General features: G+C 39.5%; 1 protein-coding gene, 1 long non-coding RNA gene, 2 other non-coding genes and 1 pseudogene across 4 annotated transcripts; 3 read left to right on the top strand and 2 right to left on the bottom strand.

The window, feature by feature from the left end:
- The first annotated feature begins 4,191 nt into the window (after positions 1-4,191).
- On the top strand, positions 4,192-4,267 carry LOC141834240 (small nucleolar RNA Z199). Its single transcript, XR_012602291.1, has one exon. It is a non-coding gene; the product is annotated as a small nucleolar RNA Z199 (small nucleolar RNA).
- A 135-nt stretch (positions 4,268-4,402) lies between these two features.
- Positions 4,403-4,498, top strand: LOC141834244 (small nucleolar RNA R64/Z200 family). Its single transcript, XR_012602295.1, has one exon. It is a non-coding gene; the product is annotated as a small nucleolar RNA R64/Z200 family (small nucleolar RNA).
- Positions 4,499-5,832: 1,334 nt separating this feature from the next.
- On the bottom strand, positions 5,833-7,213 carry LOC141833781 (2-oxoglutarate-dependent dioxygenase 19-like). Its single transcript, XM_074721277.1, is given in 5 exon segments — positions 5,833-6,128; positions 6,198-6,484; positions 6,487-6,524; positions 6,603-6,841; positions 6,927-7,213. Coding segments are annotated over 5 exon segments (1,044 nt in total). The 5' UTR covers positions 7,164-7,213; the 3' UTR covers positions 5,833-5,885.
- Positions 7,214-11,143: 3,930 nt separating this feature from the next.
- Positions 11,144-12,624, top strand: LOC141834217 (uncharacterized). Its single transcript, XR_012602275.1, has 2 exons — positions 11,144-11,591; positions 12,296-12,624. It is a non-coding gene; the product is annotated as an uncharacterized LOC141834217 (long non-coding RNA).
- Positions 12,625-14,752: 2,128 nt separating this feature from the next.
- Positions 14,753-16,616, bottom strand: LOC141834023 (putative inactive poly [ADP-ribose] polymerase SRO3; annotated as a pseudogene).
- Between the last annotated feature and the right edge of the window lie 5,056 nt (positions 16,617-21,672).

Below are 21,672 nucleotides of genomic sequence, written 5' to 3' on the forward strand. Positions count from 1 at the left end.
ACCTTTAGAGGTTTCAGAATACCTTATAAAGATACACTTCCTACCTCTAGGTCCTAATTTTCCATATTTGTGAGTCTTATCATGAACGTAGGCAGCTGACCCCCAAGGTCTCAGATTACTCAAATCTGATTTTCTGCCTGTCCAACGTTCATATGGAGTAGATGGAACAGATTTCAAAGGCACTCGGTTAAGTATATAGGTCGCAACTAATAAAGCATCTCCCCAATAGGAGATCAGCAAATTAGCTTGGGCCATCATAGACCTAACCATATCTAAAAGAGTTCTATTTCTTCTTTCAGCAACTCCATTCTGTTGAGGAGTTCCAGGGATCGTTAGCTATCTAATAATCCCTTTATCATTACAAATTGTCTTGAACTGATCAGACAAATATTCACCCCCTCGATCAGTGCGTAAAGCCTTAACCTTACGTTCCATTTGATTCTCAACTTCGTTCGTATAACGAATGAAACAATCCAATGCTTCAGATTTATGAGAAATCAAATACACGTGACCATAACGAGTGAAATCATCAATGAATGTAATGAAATAGGAAGCTCCATGTCTAGCCTTCACATTCATTGAACCACAAATATCCGAATGAATTAATTGCAATGGTGATTCAGCCCTAATAGCCTTTCCAAATGGTTTCCTAATTGTCTTTTCAGCCAGACAATGCTCACATATAGACAAGTTAATCTTAGCCCGAGTGCCCAAGAGGCCCTCCCTTGCCAATCGATTCATCCGTTCTTGTCCTATATGTCCTAATCTAACATGCCAAACTTCATCAGTTATATCTGCATCGCTAGTAAGAGTAATATTTGAAAAACAACTATCAATTCCACAGCTGATATTCGGTTCCACATCAAGAACCATAAAACCATTCGTTAAATAACCATATTTGATTGACACTGAGTCAATCTTAAGTTCCACACACCGACTATAAAAATTAATACAATACCCTAATTCAAGAAGACTAGTTACAGAAACAAGATTCCTTCGAATTTTCGGAGCATACAGAACATCATGTAAAAATAATGTACTTCCACCACGAAGGTTAAGTTTGCAAGTGCCGATTCCTTTGACTTCAACTCTTGCATTGTTTCCTACATAAATCCATTTGTTGCCAGCTGGTACCCTGTGGTACTCAACATACGTAATTCGTTCCCGAGTTACATGGTTGGTTGCTCTCGAATTTATAATCCACAAAGGATAAGAATCAGCCAACAACACAGAACTAACAACTAAATGCTCAGAAAAAGAAGACACTTTAGGAGAAATCTTTTTCAGCTCAGAGCATTCTCGAGCGAAGTGACCCTCTTTGCCACAGTTAAAGCAAGTCAACTTGCTTTTAGGTTTTCGAGCCATGTAGATCCTCTTTGCCACGTATTACGCATCACATCGCGTCAAGTCATAGTAGTAATTGTCCGAGCCATCTGGAAAAATTGAAATTAATGAAGTCAGTACAAAACTGACAAACCAGTACATATACTAGCTTAATTCAATTTATACAGGCATAGAACTAATACATTAAATCAAGAAAAATAAATCTTCTTGATTTATAGGGGCGTTGTTAACTGATCCTTTTGATCAGTCCATCAGCACCTTGAAGACTCAACATGGCAGTGTTCCATGAGAACTAAAAATATCACCTAGCTCCAAGCACCCCAAGCACTTGAGCATCATGCATGATATCATCTCCAACCATGTTGACTAAGCCCTTTGAGTTGTTTTATAAGTTGTTCAAACAACTTCTCAATTATGAGTATGGTTGACGAATATCAACACCAACCAAGTCTAATCTATACTTGGTTACCTCTAATCAAAAATTGTCACCATGTCAGAGCACTTGACATTCCACTTGATTGGGCTAATTGGGCACAGAAGTCCAAATCATTCTTATGAAATAACCCAATTAAATTTGATTACTATATAAATGAAACTAATTTACTTCTATATAATGATCATGGTTTAGTGGTTAGCACATGTTGTTATGACTGTGGAGATCACTGGTTCGATTTTCCACATCCAGCCTTTTTTTTTATTAATGAAATTTCAATTAATTGGGCTTCATTTAAACTTAGCCCATTACTAATAACCCAATTAAATTTGATTAATATATAAATGAAACTAATTTACTTCTATATAATGATCATGGTTTAGTGGTTAGCACATGTTGTTATGACTGTGGAGATCACTGGTTCGATTTTCCACATCCAGCTTTTTTTTTTTATTAATGAAATTTCAATTAATTGGGCTTCATTTAAACTTAGCCCATTACTAATTAATTGGGCAAAGACTTAAATGAAGCCTTAGCCCAATTAACATTTTCTGTTTTAATGCCTTAAAATAAAACTCGTTTTTGCCGAACTCCATCTTCACCCTTTCTGTTCGTTCCTTCCCTTTATTTTTTTTCTCGTTTTCGGCGATGGCGAACGAAGCGGCGTATCTTCCCTAAGCATACTACCGCTTGTTCCAGCCGCGCCGACGCCAGCCTCGCTAGCGCCTGCCTCGCTGTCGAAGACGAAGCCTTCCACGTCAGAGCCTCAAACTAATCGAGGTTCATTCGTGCGAAGACAGCGCCAGGGCCTTGCTGCCGCCGACGCCGGCCAGCCGGCTGCTTTCCAGTCAGCCTCGCCCGGCATCACGGGGTCACAAGACTGGAAGCGCCTGTGCGCTGATGGGAAAAAAAAAAATGGACAGCGCCTATGCGCAACGCTTGCAACGGCCGAACAGAAGCGGGCAGAAATCGGGACACGCTAACACTCCAACAGGTAAACATCTTACAACAAAGCTCTGATACCATTGTAAATCTTTATACCTGTTGTAGCGTGATTCCGGCGGCGGCCGGCGTGCTTCTGTCGAAGGAACAATCACGGACGGAAAGGCCCTCAAATTTCCACCAACCAAATCCTCCGGATTTGGGTGTTCTTCCTCTTCTCCGGCAGCGTCGCTTCTGGAACGAATCCACAGCACTGTGTCGCTCACTTTCCCCCACTTGGACGCATACAACCACTGCTCCTTTATATAGCAGAGATTAGGAAGACGAAGGGGTGGTTTTCCCCTTCGTCTCCCTCCGCTTCAGAAAGGGCATTCCTTTTGAACGATGATCGTCAGTTCTCAGGGCATGCCGAAACGCCAAGCGGTGGGCGGTTACGAAACGCCAACATCGACATCATCCTTTTCGGCCACTCGACTTTCGGCTCGGCCACTCGTCTCGCCAGTCGACTCTCGGCTCGGCACTCAGCCACTCGTCTTGGCAGTTGGCTCTCGGCTCGGCAAGTCGGCCACTTGGCAGTCAACTCTCAACTTGGCACTCGGCTCATCTCGGCACTCAGCTCTCGGCACGGTAACTCGGTCACTCAGCAATCGACTCTCGGCTCGGCACTTGGCTCTCGACAGTCGGGCACTCAGCGTCTCACCACTCAGCGATCGAGCTGTCGACACTCGGCTCTCGGTACTTGGCTCTCGAGAGTCGAGCTCTCGGCCACTCCGCACTCTCCGCCAAAGATAGCCTACATTATATTGTTTTTATACATTTGAATTCTGTTTAGTATGTTCACTGTCATGTTAGCATGGAGCTAATTATATCGCCATTACGAGTAAGACATTATGTCTACAGAATTTTATATTATTTTATAAACTATTTAGCATTTATTAATTTATGATTATATTGTAGTGGTAAAATTTTAAGTAACTAATAAAACTATTTAGATAATTTTTTATCTTAAGAGTCTAATCCAAATTGATGATTATACCTAAAACATTAGATATTTTTATCATATTAAATAAAAATTAATTTTCGATGAAAGAGAATTATCCTCTCGAACGGAGGATCAATTTTAATTTGGGACAATTCATATGATCAACGTCAACGTATAATGTTTTGCCATGTTGATTAATTTATTAGTTTGATTAAGATATTAACGGACGGCTCAGATATAAAGACAGCAACAAACAGCCGCCAGTGGACCGGTCGAAAAGAATTAGGTTTTAGGGTTTCCGCAACTGGCTATAAATTACTTCTACCTCAGGCGTTAGATTCCCTGCCCCCTCCTTCAGTCCGCCGGTGCCTTTCGTACGTTCGGTTGCTCTACTGCGTTTTGCTTCTTTCTTCTTTCTGCCGCTGTGTCCTCGTAGATCGTTTCGCTGTGTTTAAGGTTAATTTCTATATTCACTTTGTCGAGAGGCATCCGATCATGTGATGAGAAACTTCTGCAATAAAGTAATGAAGTGTTTCATGATTTTGGCTTATAAGTCTCTGATGACGTCTCTATTTTTTTGCTGTAATTAATTCTTTATTAACTTGATTATTGTAGTATTTTTTTATCAGTGTTTGGAACCTATTAAATTTGTCTTTGGATTTAACTTAATTGTTTATTTTGAAGTTTTAATTTGTAATTTGCTTGTGCGATGATGAATAATGAAATACAATAACCCATGTCAGACTTCAGAGATATTTCGATATCAATGAGAAGACGTTTCATTTTTCTGAGCCAGGTTTTTAATTTTTTGAAATACATGTTTATGAGTATTGTAAAAAACTAAACTATTTTTTATCCAAATTTATTTGGGCAAAAGTAAAAAAAATATTTTTTTATTTTTAAATCATCAAAGGTGTTCCATATAGATTTTTTTTTATTAAAAGGGTGTCCATTTTACTTTTTTTACTGCTGTTTAATTTTTTAAAATTTTTTATCCAAATTTATTTGGGAAAAATAAAAAGAGGTTTTTTTATTTTCAAATCATGGGTATTTCATTTTACTATTCAATTATTTAGATTCAAATACTCTTCCATCCTATTTTATATTTGTATTTATATTATAACAGTTATGTTTTCTTTATTATTTTAATATAAATTTTTATTATTTTTATTCATATAATAGCAATTATAATTTTATAATAATTATAATGTAAATTTTTATTTAGGTTGAAGCAGTTATTTCGTAATTACTTTAATATGAATTTTTATTATTTTTATTTATTTGAATAATGATATACAATTGAATACTAGTATTGGAAGTACATGATTTGAAAAAAAAATATTTTTTTCTTATTTTTTCCTAATTTATTTAGTAAAATAATGATAATTTTATTATTTATATATTAAGCTGTAGTAAGTGGATAGGTTATAAAAATTAAAAGTTTTTTAATAGTAAAACAATAATCTTTTAAGCTCAAAAAGATTTATATTAAAAATTCTAAAGAGAGATTTTGTTGTTTTTTATGCACGCAAAAAGTAGAATGGAAAAAAATTAAACACAAGTTTTCTCCAGATAATGGAAAAGAAAGAGAGTTGATTACCTTTACAAGAGGAAAAAATAGTTGAAGGTCACATTCTTCCATCTCCATGATAAGCGAGAGTAAAACCGACAGTTCAACTGACATGAAGCAGATATGACTCAATTTTTTGAATCAACTAATCTTGAAAGTGATCTAGTCGATCTTACAAAAATTTTCTATCGATCATTAAAATATATCAAAATAAAGTTAACCAATATTCTTAAATCTGCTATCTATTTAAGAAATTTTTTTTTATAAATTAACCGTAGTTAAATTTCAAATTCTAGATGTCAGATGTATCACCCAAGACAGATAAAATAATTATTTTAAATTGTCGAGAAGTTGATTGAATGGTATATTAACATCGTAAAGAAAACCTCGGTGGAAATTACCACTTTTATAATAATAGAGAGACTTAATGGCTTACTAAGGACCAACTAAACTAAATCTTATGCACCTAAACCAATATAATCAAAGGATTAATTTGTTTAATGGTTAATTAATGTTATATAAATAAGAGATAATTAATTTAAATTTTATTTTGACTTTCAAGTAAACAAAGCATTAATTAGACTACTACAAGTCAAATTAAACGTTCATCATCTTTACAGACGCAGTAGTTCCAATACTGTCTTCTCTTTGAGTCGATTCCCCTGTTGGCACTCCAGAAACTGCCTGTAGCTCCATCCCCTGTACATGGCCGGCCTCTCCGAGCTAACCAGAGCAACCACCGGCTCCACCACCGTGTCCAGGGAAGGCCCCACCAGGGACAGGACCGACACCCTCGTTCTCTCGCCGTTGGCCATGGCTCGGTGCGGCACGCTCTTGTATCTCCCATTGGTAACAATCTGCACCTTTTCGATAATCAGTGCTCCATTTAATGACAGAAACAGAGGTATATACGTATATAGTTCGACCTGCATATGATCGCCGGTGTTCACGAGGAAGGAGCCGGGGAGGGGTTTGACGTGGACCCATTTGCCGCCGTGCTCGACGTCGAGGCCTTGGACGCCGTTCTGGTGGAGGAGCGTGAGCAGGCCGTGGTCAGAGTGCGGAGGAAGGCCGACGACGAGCTCGGGCTGTGGGCAGGGAGGGTACAAGTTGGCGACGAAGACTTGGAAGCACGAGTCGAGCTTCAAGGCCCTGTACATGTAGTTATCGTCCAACTCCAAGCTTTCCCATATGCCTTTGAGCAGCTCCAGCTCACTCTCCTCGTGCAAATGGCGTAATCGCGTAATACATCGCTGAAAGGAGCAGAAATAAATTGGCAAATTGGATCGTTTTCAGTGCCGTAATCGAAATCAGCATGGCTTCGGAACCACCTGAAACAGAGTGGCTTCGCCGGAGAATGGAACTCCGGGTGCACGGCCACCTTGAGGAAGTCTCTCCAATACCGGACGTCGACCTCCGCCTTGGTGTTGAAGCTGGTGCCGTATCGGATGGGATCCAACACAGTTTCGCCGCGGAGCTCCTCCTTGGCCTCCTCCTCCAGGTCAAAGAACTGCTTGGTCGCATCCAGCATCGCCTGGCGCAGCCCCTCCGGCACGCCATGATTCACCACCTGCAATTAATATCCGATTAATTAAAGATGCATGCGTGAATTACGCTACGGAGATTAATTCATTGAAGACGCGGTGCGTGCGTGCCATGAAGAATCCCCAGTCTTGGCAGGCTCGGCCGAGCTGCCGGACCATGCGAGCGCGTTCCTGGGGAGCTGCTCCGGTGAGGAGGGAGAGGTCGATAGTCGGGATTTGGGGCTCGAGGGTGGCGTCGACGTCTGAGGGGGCGGAGGGATCTCGAGAGGCGTAGAATTGGAGATGGAGGGAGGAGAAGGCGCCGGAATCGGAGAGTTGTTTGACGGAGTTTGGGAGATCTGCGGCCATGAGAGTCGACGGAATCGGATTGGGGATGGGGTTCGCTTGACTGTGGCTAAGGTTCGGATTGGAGTTTGAGGTGTCACTGTCCCTGCCACCGGAAGAGATTATTAATTGACTTGTAGTAAATAAAAATAATAATCCAGATGGCTTCGAATTTATCCGTTTGCAGAAATGAAACCAAAATCAAATTAAAATTTTCTAATCTGGTTCATTGACAAACTGTTAATTTAAAAAAATAAATATAATAGTATAAATATATATATATATATATTTATATATTTTATGTTTAATTTAAGTTTAATAATTTATAATTAATTATCATTTTCACCATCTTAAAAATTGAACGGATCACATGGAAATCAAATTAATCCAATTGTCTTGAACGAATCGAACCAATCTAATTTTGCCATTAAAATAGAACAAATGGCCTCGTTTACCGAATTAATAGAACTTTTTTTATCGATCGATTAATAATATCATTAGTTGATTGAAATTGAACAGTCAAATTAGTCCGATTTATCAGTCGAACTGTGTAGTACTCGTTGTCCAATTTAAATATAACATTGATATTGATTTAGTTTAATTGATTTAATTTAATTTAAAATTAAAATTAAATTGAATAAATCAAAATAATTAACATTTTTTAAAAAGTAATAATAAGTGAATGTCAAATTAACTGAATTGGACTTTCTAATTCGATCGATTTGATTGATTATTTAGATTGAATTGAGATTTTATTCCCTCTTAGTCGAGAGGATGATAGACTTTTATAATGGATAAAAAATAGAAAGGTTTCTTTATTTATCAAAAGGTATCACTTTTAAAATTATCATCAGAGTATGGATAAACTATCTTATGAATCAAATTTATCCCTCTAAATTAAATAATACTAGTAGGCCCTGAGCCCATTCCTCTTGCCATCTCTCTTTGCTAAGTTCTTTGTTTTCATTCCAATATTTTTTAGATAGCTAGGTTAGAATCTGAGATTGTACGCAATAGCTAAATTGAGAATTCAGACCTCACTCCACACTGAGAAATTGCTTTAAGAGAAAGAGAGACCTGCCTTACCTATCAAGGCTTGCCGTCAGTGACAGAGATCTGACTTCTTTAGCAGATAGGAAGATTCATGGAAATCCTCTATTGTCAGTCTCTCTTACTATAATATAAGTTCCGGGCCGCCTGTATATAATATAAGTTCCGCCCAACTTATATTTATTTTAGGCAATCGAAATTCCGCCTGTATATAATATAAGTTCCGGGCCGCCTGTATATAATATAAGTTCCGCCCTAAAATGAATATAAATTCCGACCGCAATTTCACTATATTAAAAGGGCCGCCAAAGGAGATAAATAGCCCCAAAGGCCCTACATTCATAATATAAGTTCTAATCCGCCTGTATATAATATAAGTACCTCTGCTACCCCCTGTATATATATTGGGCAGATAAATAGCCTTTGGGGCTATTTACGACTAAAGGAGAGAAATAGCCCCTTTGGCGTAGACTAACTGTATATAATATAAGATAAGTACCTCTGCTACGCAGAGGCATATAAATAGCCTTTGGGGCTATTTACGAAAGGAGATAAATAGCCCCTTTGGCCCTACATTCATAATAATTTAAGTTCTAATCCGCCTGTATATAATATAAAGGCCTCAGCTATGCACTTTTTGAGTCGAAAATAGACCCTTTGGCTAAGGAGATAAATAGCCCCAAGAAGATAAATAGCCCCTTTGGCGTAGACTAACTGTATATAATATAAGAGTTGTACCTCGGCTACGCAGAGGCATATAAATAGCCAAAGGGGCTATTTACGACTAAGTAGACTAACTGTATATAATATAAGATAAGTACCTCTGCCACGCCTCCTTAGAGTCGAAAATAGACCCAAAGGCTATTTATCTTCTCTGCATAGCAGAGGTATTTCCTTTTTAGTAAGATGGTTTATTCTACGCCTTTGGGGCTATTTATCTCCTTAGCCTTTGGGTCTATTTTCGACTCACAAAGAGGCATAGCAGAGATATTTCTATTTTAGTAAGATGGTTTATTCTACTTAGTCTACAATAGCCCCTTTGGCTAAGGAGATAAATAGCCCCAAAGGCGTAGACTAATCCTACTAAATATAAGATAAGTACCTCTGCCACGCAGAGGCATATAAATAGCCTTTGGGTCTATTTTCGACTCAAAGAGGCATAGCTGAGGTCTTTATATTATAGTAAGGCAGATTAGTCTACGCCTTTGGGGCTATTTATCTTCTCGGGGCTATTTATCTCCTTAGCCAAAGGGGCTATTTACGACTAAAGGAGAGAAATTGCCCCAAGAAGATAAATAGCCCCTTTGGCGTAGACTAATCAGCCTGTATATAATATAAGATAAGTACCTCGGCTACGCAGAGGCATATAAATAGCCAAAGGGGCTATTTACGACTAAGTAGACTAACTGTATATAATATAAGATAAGTACCTCTGCTACGCAGAGGCATATAAATAGCCAAAGGGGCTATTTACGACTAAGCCTAAAATCAATATAAAGGAGATATTTACCTAAAATAAATAGAAAGGAGATATTTACCTAAAATAAATATAAAGGAGATATTTACCTAAAATAAATAGAAATTCCGAAGGGCTATAATATAAGTTCAAATATATATACAGGGCCGCCATACATATAAGTTGCCATTCACGACCTGTTGCTAGAGGAGCGATTCATTGTTATTGTGTTGTGATAATGACGCGTGGGATATATGCGACGTGGCTGCGAACTTAATTAGATCAACTACAATTGGGAACTTATCCAGCTCACTACTTGAGTGGGCCGGCCCACTTTCACTATGAAATTCAATCCCTACTCCCGATCTGCGAGGAAGGACTTTAATTCATCAACTGAGAATCACTCTCTGCTTAAGTAAGGGCTCCTCTACTTGCCGGGTTATATTAAATCTCTCCGCTCAAGTCCACTCTGCGGTCAGACTTAGGGAAGCGGGCTAGGAGTCTAGCTCTCATTGGTCTAAACTTGGGGCTTCTCGCTCGATCCACGAGGGGGTTCTTCGATCCGGGAAAACTACTTAGGAGGATATCGAAGCAGGGCCGGTCGGTCTAGTAGAGCCGAAGTCTCTTCTTTCGGTGCCAGGCGAGAGTGGACGCTGAGCATGCCATGGAAGCGCTGGGGAGGAAATGGAAAGAATTGCACATTGAGAGAGCATAGTGAGAGACCTTCTCCACCGGACAAGTGGAGCGGAGCCGGCAGCAGAATTAACTACTTGAAGAAGAGCCCAGTCCTTTATGCGCATAACGAGTCACTATTGCTATACCCCTATTGACTAGAAGACCCATTCACTATGAGCCGACCTGCCAGGAAATGAAATAAAGGAGCCCTCTTTTGATGCGCACGCCTAGTTAGGGCCTCGGCCCCGTACATTTGAATGCCTCTTCCCGCACTTACTTCACTAGTCCTTTTTTCCAATCCAAGCTCCTTCTCGCTCGATCGTCCCGTGAGAGCTTTAGGCTTCGTGGCATGGTTGGTCTTCGGTACGAGAGCATGACTACCGGCCTTGTCCCCGTAGCTCGCTTCCCCTCTTCCCTATTTGTATATTTGTATGTCTCACCGCACGACTACCGTACTGACCATGCCTTGATGACATGGGAGAGCATCATCCCTTAGGGGGTGTTTGGTTAAGGGTAATTCATGATTACCTTGGTTATCCACCTAAGGTTATCAACTAAAACCCTGTTTGGTTTAGTTAATCGGTGATTCCCTAGTAATGTTATATTCCTGACATGTCAGCATACATCAGCAAATCAGGGCATCTAACCCGGAATTGCAAAACCAAGAAAAATCGAGGTTTTGCTGGATTCCGGGGTTATCGTAATTTCGTTTACCCCATTACCCCGAGCCGTCCGTGAAAACCTCCGCGAGCCCGCCGTCCCAAGCGAAAACCTCTACCCTCCCAGAGCGAAACCCGAAACCTAGCGAGGCCTCGTCTCCCTCGGCGGCTATCGTCGCTGTAGCACCTGCGCCAGAGGTGGTCGTCGCGGCCGCCGCTGCCTCGTTGGGGGTCGCTACGCGCGGTCGTCATCTTCGGTCAGCCGTAAAGGTTCCACCTTTCCTCGTGACAAAGGACCCCGGGCCCTAGGGTTTCTTCTTTTCAGCTTGCACGCTGCGGGGCCTCCCTTTTCTGTGGCAACCGCTGTAGCAGGGTCTGAAGCTGCGGCGCATAAGGTTCTTCGTACTCCTTTTGACCCTAGGGATCCGGATAGCTGGTAAGCAAAGATTACGGCCGCCGAAAGTAAGCATACAACGCGACGGTCTCTACCGTCCAATTGATTGAAAAGAAACAGTGAATCCCCAGCGTGTTCCTCCCTTTAAATAAAGTTTCGCCGTCAGTTCCTTCCAAATTTTCGATCGGAGGTCGAGATTTTCCTTGGGAGGGAGAGAGGTATGAGCTACTTTCTTCTACTATTTCCTTTTCTCTACTCGTAGTACTGCTGGCAATGTTAGTCTTTAGGCGTTTATTTGCGCTAGATTTCTTCTCATAGTTGGTGATGGTCTCCGTTGTTTATTTTGATTTGCTTTAAAATAAAGCATGATATGTTCTAATTTTGATTTGCTTTAATATTTCTTTTGCATGGTTTAGCTTACATCTTGGTTCAACCTTTTTATGTGGTTTCAATCTGTTGGTGATTTTATTGTCCTATTCTATTGCTCTTGGCTAAGCCGTCAACTGATCAAATTCTTTCCTCCACTGTTTCTATGCTGCTTGCCATCATTTTCTATCAAAATAAATTTGTTTCTGAAAGTTAAAGCAATGTTTCTGAAAGTTTCAATGTAGGTTAACCTTGGATTAGATTGCTGTGTTTGTTTCCTTAAAATTAAAGTATGCAAAGTCATTCTTGGATCAATGTCATTCTCTGTGTGGTGCAACCATATCCAAATTAGTGTGTCTATACTTTTGTCAAGCTTAAATATACAACAATATGCTTTGCTGAATCAAGTCCAAACTGCCTACTAGTTCCTTGTTAATAGGTGGAAGAAAATAAAGCAATTTGAAAGTCAAGCAACAAGTAGTTTCTTGATTCGACTTGTGTCTTTGCATCGATTATATTTCTGAGTTATCATGACAATTTTCTGATTCCTTTTTAGACTTCACGGCCCGAGTACAATCAGATCTTTGTGAAGAAGCCTGGTGGTGATGACTTCTGGCCCTTTTAGGAGATGACTGTTGTTTGGATTGAAAGGAAGAACCAAGAAGGAACATGAAGTCCTCTCTTTTGATGTTTCACTTGTATAAGAATTCTGTTGCAGTAGCAGCATCAAACTTTTTTTTTTTTTTGAAACAAACTAATTCATCTTGTTTTGCATGTATTTCATAGGATTTTTTTTTGTTGTTGTTGTTCTAAGAGATTTATATTTCTTTAGTCACTTTCCTGTCTATTTGTGATAAAACTCTTTGGACAAGTTTTGCTTTGCATCGAAGATGACTAATGAAAGTGGTTGGGAATTTTTTTTAATTTTTATTTAAGATTATTTAAATTTTTAAAGTTTTCTTAGTTGTTTAAAATTTTTAATATGTTATAATTTTTGAACATAATTAGGAGTTAAATGAATACTTTATAAAAATAAACTCCTAATTTATAAATAGGCACGTTCTATTTTCGAACATAATTAGGAGTTAAATGAATACTTTATTTATTTAATTAATTTTATGTATTAAATAAATTTAAATATTTTTTTATTAAATTAAATATTAAATTTATTCATGAATCTTTAATAGCTCTAAAAATATTTCATTAAATCATGGGCATTTGTTTTGTTAAGGGTAATATAGTAAATGTAAAAGTAAGTAATGTATTAAAACCTTCAAACAAACAAGGTTTTGTCTCATTACCTAGGATTAAACCAAACAACATTAGGTTATGTTTTATTCCCTATAACCTTGGTTATGTGATTACTTGGTAATCACATAACCAAGGTAATCACGGATGACCCCCAACCAAACGCACCCTTATGTAACCTAATCTTTATAGAAAATATTTTGATTAATCCATCTATAATCTTCGCTATTATCATTACGTCTATATATTATCCTTAATTGACATTTTTTTTAATTTTCACATAATTTTTCAGCATATTTTATTATAAGTTTTTTCGAAATCAATGAATATCATATCACTAGTTTTGTTTTTTTAATACATTTTAATTAGATTTTTGAAAAGATATATAATTTTTATGGTTGATCTTTTGTATGCAAATTTAAATTGACTATCAATCACTTTAATTAATTTTTTATAAGTTTTTTTTAAAAATTTTATATGACTCATTAATTTAATATTTTTATAATTCATATGTATATTTCATTTATTTTTATATCGAGAAACCAAAATACTTATCTTTCATTTATTATATATATTTTTTATTTTTAATATCAAATTAAATAATTTTATAAATCATTTAATATTTTATTTTCCTAAATACTTATATACATCTATTGAAATATCATCAAGTATAATTTTTATTATTATTATTATTTTTTACATCTCATATAACATCCATTCTAATTCTAAAATTTTAATTCTCTAATAAAAATTAAAAAATTAATATTCTTCTAACCTACTTTAAATTTTTATAATAAATGGTCGCTTAAACTGTGATTAACGATGAAAAGCAAAAAAACAAAAGGTTTACGGTAGCCATACTGTTAGCATCTTAAATGAAGCTACTACAGGTAATTTTTTTTTCTTAATTTATTTATGTTATGGGTTGGTGTATCTTAGCGAAGAAAGTCCGGCCAGATCTGATTCAGTTGGAGATGACACATTGGACACAATGTCGACTTTGCAAACCACCTAGCTCTATATTCGAGCTACAAGCTTTGAACTCAGTGCCCGACTTGGCCTGACTCCAAAACCAATCGACCCCTACAAACGCCGACTCCGCAACTAGTTCACTTCAGTGTCCGACTCCGCAAGCCACCTAGCTCCGTGTCCAAGCTATGAGCTCTGAACTTGGTGCTCGATCGACTCCGTAACCCACTCGGTACCCAACCAGCTCGGCTCTCGATTGACTCCATGGTCTCTCAGGTAGAGGTCGACTCCTCAGTCAGCTTAGTCTCATCGAGTTCACACTCCCGTACAAAAAGCTCTACTCCATCATTCATCTGGTTAGATTGCCACCTGAGTGACACACGGGGAACAGTAAAATACTCAACGGTAGATCACCTACCCCATTAATATAGCATGATCTCGGACAGTACAAACATGGGTGATGAGACCCTTAACTACCGCAGTGACATGATATTCTCTTTACCTTTGATGTGACACTCTATTATCGTCGATGGAATATTTCTTCCAATGACTCCATATAATGACCACGCTTCGCACAAGTACATACAATATACAAACAATTATCATTTCTCCTCCTTCTGCATTTTCTTCCTCTCCATTGCGATTGGTGAACTAATTTGGATATCAGAGTGGCTGAGTTAGGGCACCCTTGACCTCCATTCTAACTCTCTCTCCTCCTCTAAAGCTTTATAGGAACGTCATCCTCTTCCTACTGCTCGTGAGCAGTAGGCGACTCCGTCAAACTAAAGTCAGATGATTACTCATCCGGAGGCTATCTCAAACAATTTATAACAATTAATGTTTGGAAACTAATAAAATTAATTCCAGGATATGAAATATAAAACAACTTAAATTAAACATTAAGTTTGCAGTATAACAACTCTTATCTATTGTCTAATCAAACATGCGTAACTTACTTCGGGATCAGGATCCGGCAACAGCTCTTCAACAATTGAATTCACTTTCGCAATTAAAGCTTCTCGAGTAATGAAGTTCCTCTAGAAAAATAATTAAAAAGATTTCATCAATTGGGTGAATCAACATTAATTACGACGACATATAATATAATTTCAAGTGCAAGTATCCTTTTACCTACCGTATACTTGTCAACATAATCAATATATAACCTTTGTTCCCCGGAACACATCCTCTCTTTCAGTCTATCAAATAGTAGAAGAAAAGGTTCTAAGGATCCTGCCACTCCAGCCCAACCCTACAAAAATGACGACAATTCAAATATTTGTTGCTATCAAAATCACGGACAATTAATTTAAGCTGAGGTTTTCCACACACCTTTTCACTGATGTGATATCTTATATATCCTCCAGTCGACATAAAAAATCTGCAGACAGAAAGAGAGATTGGAAGACATGAATGTACTATATGTCTACACACTAAAGGGTACTGCAATATAATTATATATATACCTTTGTACTTTCTGGATAATTGAAAGCATACAAGATGCTCTGGGAAGATGTACTTCGCCAAATGCATTGGCCAAACGATATAACATTTTGGGTTGAATACATTGTCAAGGCCTTGGTCATAATACAAACTTCGAGGACAATGCTGTTTTGACCCCTCCTGAACTTCCTCTGCATTTCCCATTATAACTCTGCACAACAACATATGCTGTATTCCCTCCTTCCCTTCTTCACACAATCTTACGCTGCACAATATTGCAAATTAAATTTAATTAAATCATATTATATAGTTTTTCTTTCATGCATGTATCAAAGATCAGTAACTAGCCTGGCAAATGCTCGATCTTTGGGTGTAAAATAGGCACCAGTCCCCAGGATCCCCGATGTGCTATGTCTCCCATCGTGGCCAAAACCATCGATAAGAGCTTCCACTACGTCGTCATCTGTGGAAGCATACCATGCATGCATCACATTGGCATGCCCACGCTCCCTTGCGGTCTGTGCTATCAGTTTCTCAAAGGCATCTGTCCTTCGCCTGCTACACAAGGCAAAGATATGCAGCACGTCGTCGGGCTTCGCAAAAGGTCCCATGCCAGATAAAAACGCTTGATGGATGGCATGGAACCTCGCGCTGTTTCTTTCCAGTTTAGCCACGATGGGATACAGAAGTGGTTGAAATAGCAAAGGAGCTTCACTACTACTACTACTCTCCGCGACCGCCGCTGGAGAGTGGCTCGCCGTCTGTAGCTTGCCTCCACAAGCTAAGGCCCAGGCGTTCACCTCCTCCAGTGGAGTTGCAAGTTGCAGGAGATTCTGCTTTGGCCAGAACCTCTTCCCGGCTACGTCTTCCCATGCGATTGATTGCAGCCTCGTGGTTCTTAAGTTGATCAGGACCATGGATAGGAAATCGATCAGGATTGTCGGCTCGCCTTCTGCCGAGAAGACTGAAAAGGATCTTCCATCTCTGAGTCCTTCAAGCAGATGCTTGGTGATTGGATTAGCGAGGTTCGACCAACCATTTTGTTTAAATATCATTATGCGTTTTGGGATTTTTGTGTGGATATAGTTGATGAAATTATCAGCTAAAGTTTGGCCAACCAGATGATGCTTGGGTGCAAGTTCAATAGCATTATCATGTCTTTCAGGGTTTCCATCTTCGGGTTGAAGAAGCTTCAAGCCAGAAAGACTTGAATCCATTCATGAAACTGCAATATATATACACATTAAAAATTATATGATTATTAAAAATTTTAGAATATATATTATATGATTGTGGTTTTATACTTACCAAAATAGAGATGCATTGAAAATATTAATGATTTTTAAAAAAAATATTATTACTTTACCAAATGTTAAAATTTTATATTTAGCAGATGATTGTAAGCATTCAACCATGCTTTGACAATAAATTTAAATCAAAACTATAAGTTACATGATTTTCTCTCTCTTTTTTTTAAAGACTAAATCAAGTTTTTATAAAAAATTTATTACTATATAAGAGAGAACGTACGGGAGGGTATTTTAGGAAAGGGAGTACATTGATGGATAAAAAAGAGGTCTACAGATGTAATAACAAGAAGGAAAAAAAACAATTTTAGGACAATTGTTACCATTTTTTTCAATTGATATTGACCTTCATTGGTATTATCATGGGTTCTAATTAGGATTTTCATTAATTAGACAATCAATCCATTATGGTTGTCGGAAATAAATTTCTATTGATTGAATTGATGAAATAATACAAGTTATAGCCATATATATAGGCAATATTTCTTAGACCGGGTTACATAGACCGGGTCACATAATACCGAGTCATATAGACCGGTTTACATAATAATATTAATATATATTATATTAATATTCTAACACCCCCTCTCAAATTCAAGATGATAGAGTAGAGATCAGCTTGAGTTTGCTCAATAACACATAGAAGCGACCCGGCAAGAGAGACTTGGTGAAAATATCTGCAATTTGATGTTCAGTAGACACGGATCGCAACTGCACAGTGCCAGCACTAACATGCTGCCGTACAAAATGACAATCAATCTCGATGTACTTAGTGCGCTCATGAAACACATCATTTCTAGAAATATGAATGGCACTCTGACTATCACAATGAAGATCGATGGCAGGTGGTTGAGAAATGCCAAGATCAGAGATAAGTCGTCGAATCCAAAGAAGCTCAGAAGTAGAATCAACAAGCGCACGATACTCTGACTCAGCGCTAGAACGAGAAACGACAGTCTGTTTCTTGCTTCGCCAAGAAACAAGGGAATCACCCAAGAAGAAATAATAACCAGTGATGGAGCGTCGGTCAGTGGGATCGCCTGCCCAATCAGCATCAGAATAACCAGTGAGTACTAATGATGAATCAGCAGAGAAGTGAAGACCATGTAGGAGAGTGCCCTTAACATAGCGGAGAATACGTAATACAGCAGAGTGATGAGCTGTACAGGGACTAGTCATAAATTGACTAACGATGTGAACTGCATGAGCTATGTCAGGACGAGTGACTGTCAGATATATCAGGGAGCCCACTAACTGGCGATAAAGCGTGGGGTCCTTAAGAGGGGCACCATCGAGAGGAGTGAGACGACAATCTGCCTCAAGTGGAGTCGAGACAGTCTTACTGTCAGTCAGGCCAGCACGGGAGATGAGGTCAGAAGCATACTTTGCCTGGGACAAATAGATACCATCTGCCGTGTCGGAAATCTCAAGACCTAGAAAGTAACGCAGCTTACCAAGACTCTTCATATCAAAATGCTGATGAAGATAGGTCTGCAAATCAGATATTCCAGAGGCATCGTCTCCAGTGATTACCATATCATCAACATATAATAATAGAATAATAATCCCGGATGAGGAGCGACGAATAAATAAAGCAGAGTCATAGGGAGAGACAGTAAACCCATACTGAATAAGTGCTGAGCTGAACTTGGCGAACCAAGCTCGTGGTGCCTGTTTCAGACCATAAAGAGCACGACGTAGCTTACATACCTTCCCCGAAATGTCTGAACCCGGCGGCGGACTCATATAAACCTCCTCAGAAAGGTCTCCATGAAGAAAAGCATTCTTCACATCCAACTGGTGAAGAGACCATCGACGAGCAGCAGCAATAGCCAAAAGACAACGTAGAGAAGTCAAACGGGCAACAGGAGCAAATGTCTCTTCATAGTCAATGTCGTACTCCTGTAAGAAACCTCTAGCCACGAGACGAGCTTTGTAACGCTCAACAGATCCATCAGAATTTGTTTTGATCTTGTAAACTCATTTGCAATTAATAGGTTTCTTGTCAGGTGGTAGATCAACGATATCCCAAGTCCCAGTCTTCTCAAGAGCCTGCAGTTCCTCAGACATAGCCTCACGCCACAATGAATCACAGTTTGCCTCACGAAAAGTCCTAGGCTCATGGTTAGATAGAATGGCAGAGAAACAATGGTAATCAAGGAGATGAGAAGGAGGACGACTTACACGGGTTGAACGTCGACCAGTGGCAGCAGGGACTTGAGATACTTGTTCAGGAGACGCAGATGAGTCAGCTTGAGGTGACGGGGAAGCAACGACAGTGTCAACAGGAATCTGTGTGCACTCGGGACCTGCAGAAGAAGGAGATGGATCCAAAACAAAGAAAGGGGAATCAGTTGGTGACGGGGAAGCATCTACAGGGATCTGTGTGAGCTCGGGACCTATAGAAGGAGATGGATCCAAAACAAAGAAAGGGGAATCAGTCTGGAAAGGAATGGTAAACTTGGACTCAGAAGAGAACATCTTATGTTCCCAAAAGGTGACATGACGAGAAATACGAACTCGATTTGACACAGGATCCCAACAACGATAGCCCTTATGTTCTATCCCATATCCCAACAAACAACACAGACGATTCTGAGGCTCTAATTTGTTTCGTTCATGTGGGGGAAGGTGGACGAAACTGACACAGCCAAATGGACGAAGAATGGAGTAATCTGGTGGCTGACCAAAGAGCTTCTCATAAGGAATGACATCCTGAAGTACAGAATATGGCATCCGGTTAATTGTATAGACAGCAGTAAGGGCAGCTTCTCCACAAAATCGATCAGGACACGAAGCAGAAAGGAGCATGGCACGAACTGTATCTAGAATGTGTCTATGTTTACGTTCAGCCCTACCATTTTGTTGTGAAGTGTAAGGACATGAGCGTTGAACAACAGTGCCCTGGGCAGAAAGAAAATTGAGAAAGGTAGAATCATTATATTCCAAAGCATTGTCAGTGCGGAGTGTTTTAATAGGACATGAGAATTGTGTTTGAATCATTTTTGCAAAAGTGGAGTAAGTAGAGGCAAGTTCAGAACGATTTTTCAAAAAATAAATCCAAGTAAATCGGGAATAATCATCAACAAAGATTACAAAATATCGATAACCTTTAAACGTACCAACAGGAGAGGGCCCCCAAATATCTGAGTGAACTAGGGAAAAAGGTTTATCAGCAATAGAATGATTATTTGAGAAAGAAAGTGCTGGTTGTTTGCCAAGCTTGCAATGCACACAATCAAAGGATTCAAATTTAATAGAACCAAAAAAACCTTTAGCAGCAAGAGATCGGAGGTTATGTGATGAAGCATGCCCAAGTCTGAGATGCCACTGATAGATGGAAGAAGGAGAAACAACAGCAGAGATAGAAGGAAAAGGTTGAAGGGAACAAAGCTCAAACAGACGACCTCTCTTGCGCCCCGTCCCAAGAATCTGACCCGTCTGCGAATCCTGAACCTGTACACCAGAAGATGTGAAAATAACAGTAAGTCCCTGCTCAACCAACTGACTAATAGAAATAAAGTTTAATGTTAACTGCGGAATGTAGTAGATATCTTGGAGAGATGGTGAAGTGGCATGACCAGTGTGTGTAATATGCATGGAGGCACCATTTGCAGTGTGAATGGGAGGCGAAGTGGTGAGAGGTTTTATAGAATGTAGCAGATTAATATTGGAGGTCATATGGTTGCAACAAGCAGAATCTAAGAATCATTGTCGGTTACCTGATGTGGTGGCTAATGAAGGGTTGGTAGATAAAACCTGAGTAAGTAGTTTATGGATATCCATAAGGGTGGGAGTAGTGGACTGAGACGGCTGCAAAACATTTGTGACGGCGGCCATGGGAGAGGAAGAGCCAGCTGTAGAAGATGTGCGACCCAGTTTTGGGCAGTTCTGACGGACATGACCTTTTTTGTGGCAATAACGACACTCAATGTTGGGACAATGAGTGTAAGCATGATCAGCATTCAGACAACGATGACATCTAGCAGTCTCATCCATATAGGTGCGTCGACGATCGAAGCAGAAGTCAACGCCACAACTGGAAAGCAACAGAAGTCAACGCCACAACTGGAAAGCAACAGAAGGCGCTCTTTCCCTTTTCTCGTCGGCAACCTTCTTCTTAAAGAGGATAAAATCCGAGCACTAATTTCTTTCCTTCACCGATCAATCAGTGTGCATCATCCAAGACCTCCTTCCTTATTTTCTCAAAAACCAGCCATGAGGAGAAAGATAAGCAAGATCACTAGTCTGATTTGCCTTTGCCGCTGCTCTTTTTGGTGAACTTTCAGAAGCACTGTTCTGGTTACAGCTACCACATGCTCTCAGTCATTTACTGGAAAGATCTGAAAATAAATCACAGCAGATCTCCAAGCCCGCATCAATTTCTGAGGCTTAAAGTGCTCTTCTTAATCGGATAGCATCACGTGGAAGGTCTCCCTTCTTTGCTCAAGAACCATCCCAATCTGGATTTGTTTCCTTTTGCTTGCAGGTGGCGGACAGAGGAGCAACCAAGCGGCGGCGGTCGTCTGCCTCCACGTCCTCTACCGCGGCGGGCGCGAGGCGGGCGCGGGCGGGCGCGAGGCGGACGCGAGGAGGCTGGCTTGAGGTGGGCGCGCTGGGAACGGCCTTCGTCGATCTCTGTGCAAGCGGATCTCACTTGCTTGCGGAGAGAGAATAGCAGAGGGCTGGCCCTTGAGAAACGGCAGCGAACGGACGTGGAGGCTTGCGTAGGAAGCCGACGCGGAAAAGAATGTCAGCGGCTTCGAAAGAAACCCTAGGTATTAGGGCTCTGATACCATGTCGGAAATAAATTTCTATTGATTGAATTGATGAAATAATACAAGTTATAGCCATATATATAGGCAATATTTCTTAGACCGGGTTACATAGACCGGGTCACATAATACCGAGTCATATAGACCGGTTTATATAATAATATTAATATATATTATATTAATATTCTAAC

Source organism: Curcuma longa, chromosome 8, assembly GCF_044706935.1.
Source record: "Curcuma longa cultivar G26 ecotype Majalengka, Jawa Barat chromosome 8, ITB_CL_G26_1.1, whole genome shotgun sequence".
Lineage (NCBI taxonomy): Eukaryota > Viridiplantae > Streptophyta > Magnoliopsida > Zingiberales > Zingiberaceae > Curcuma > Curcuma longa.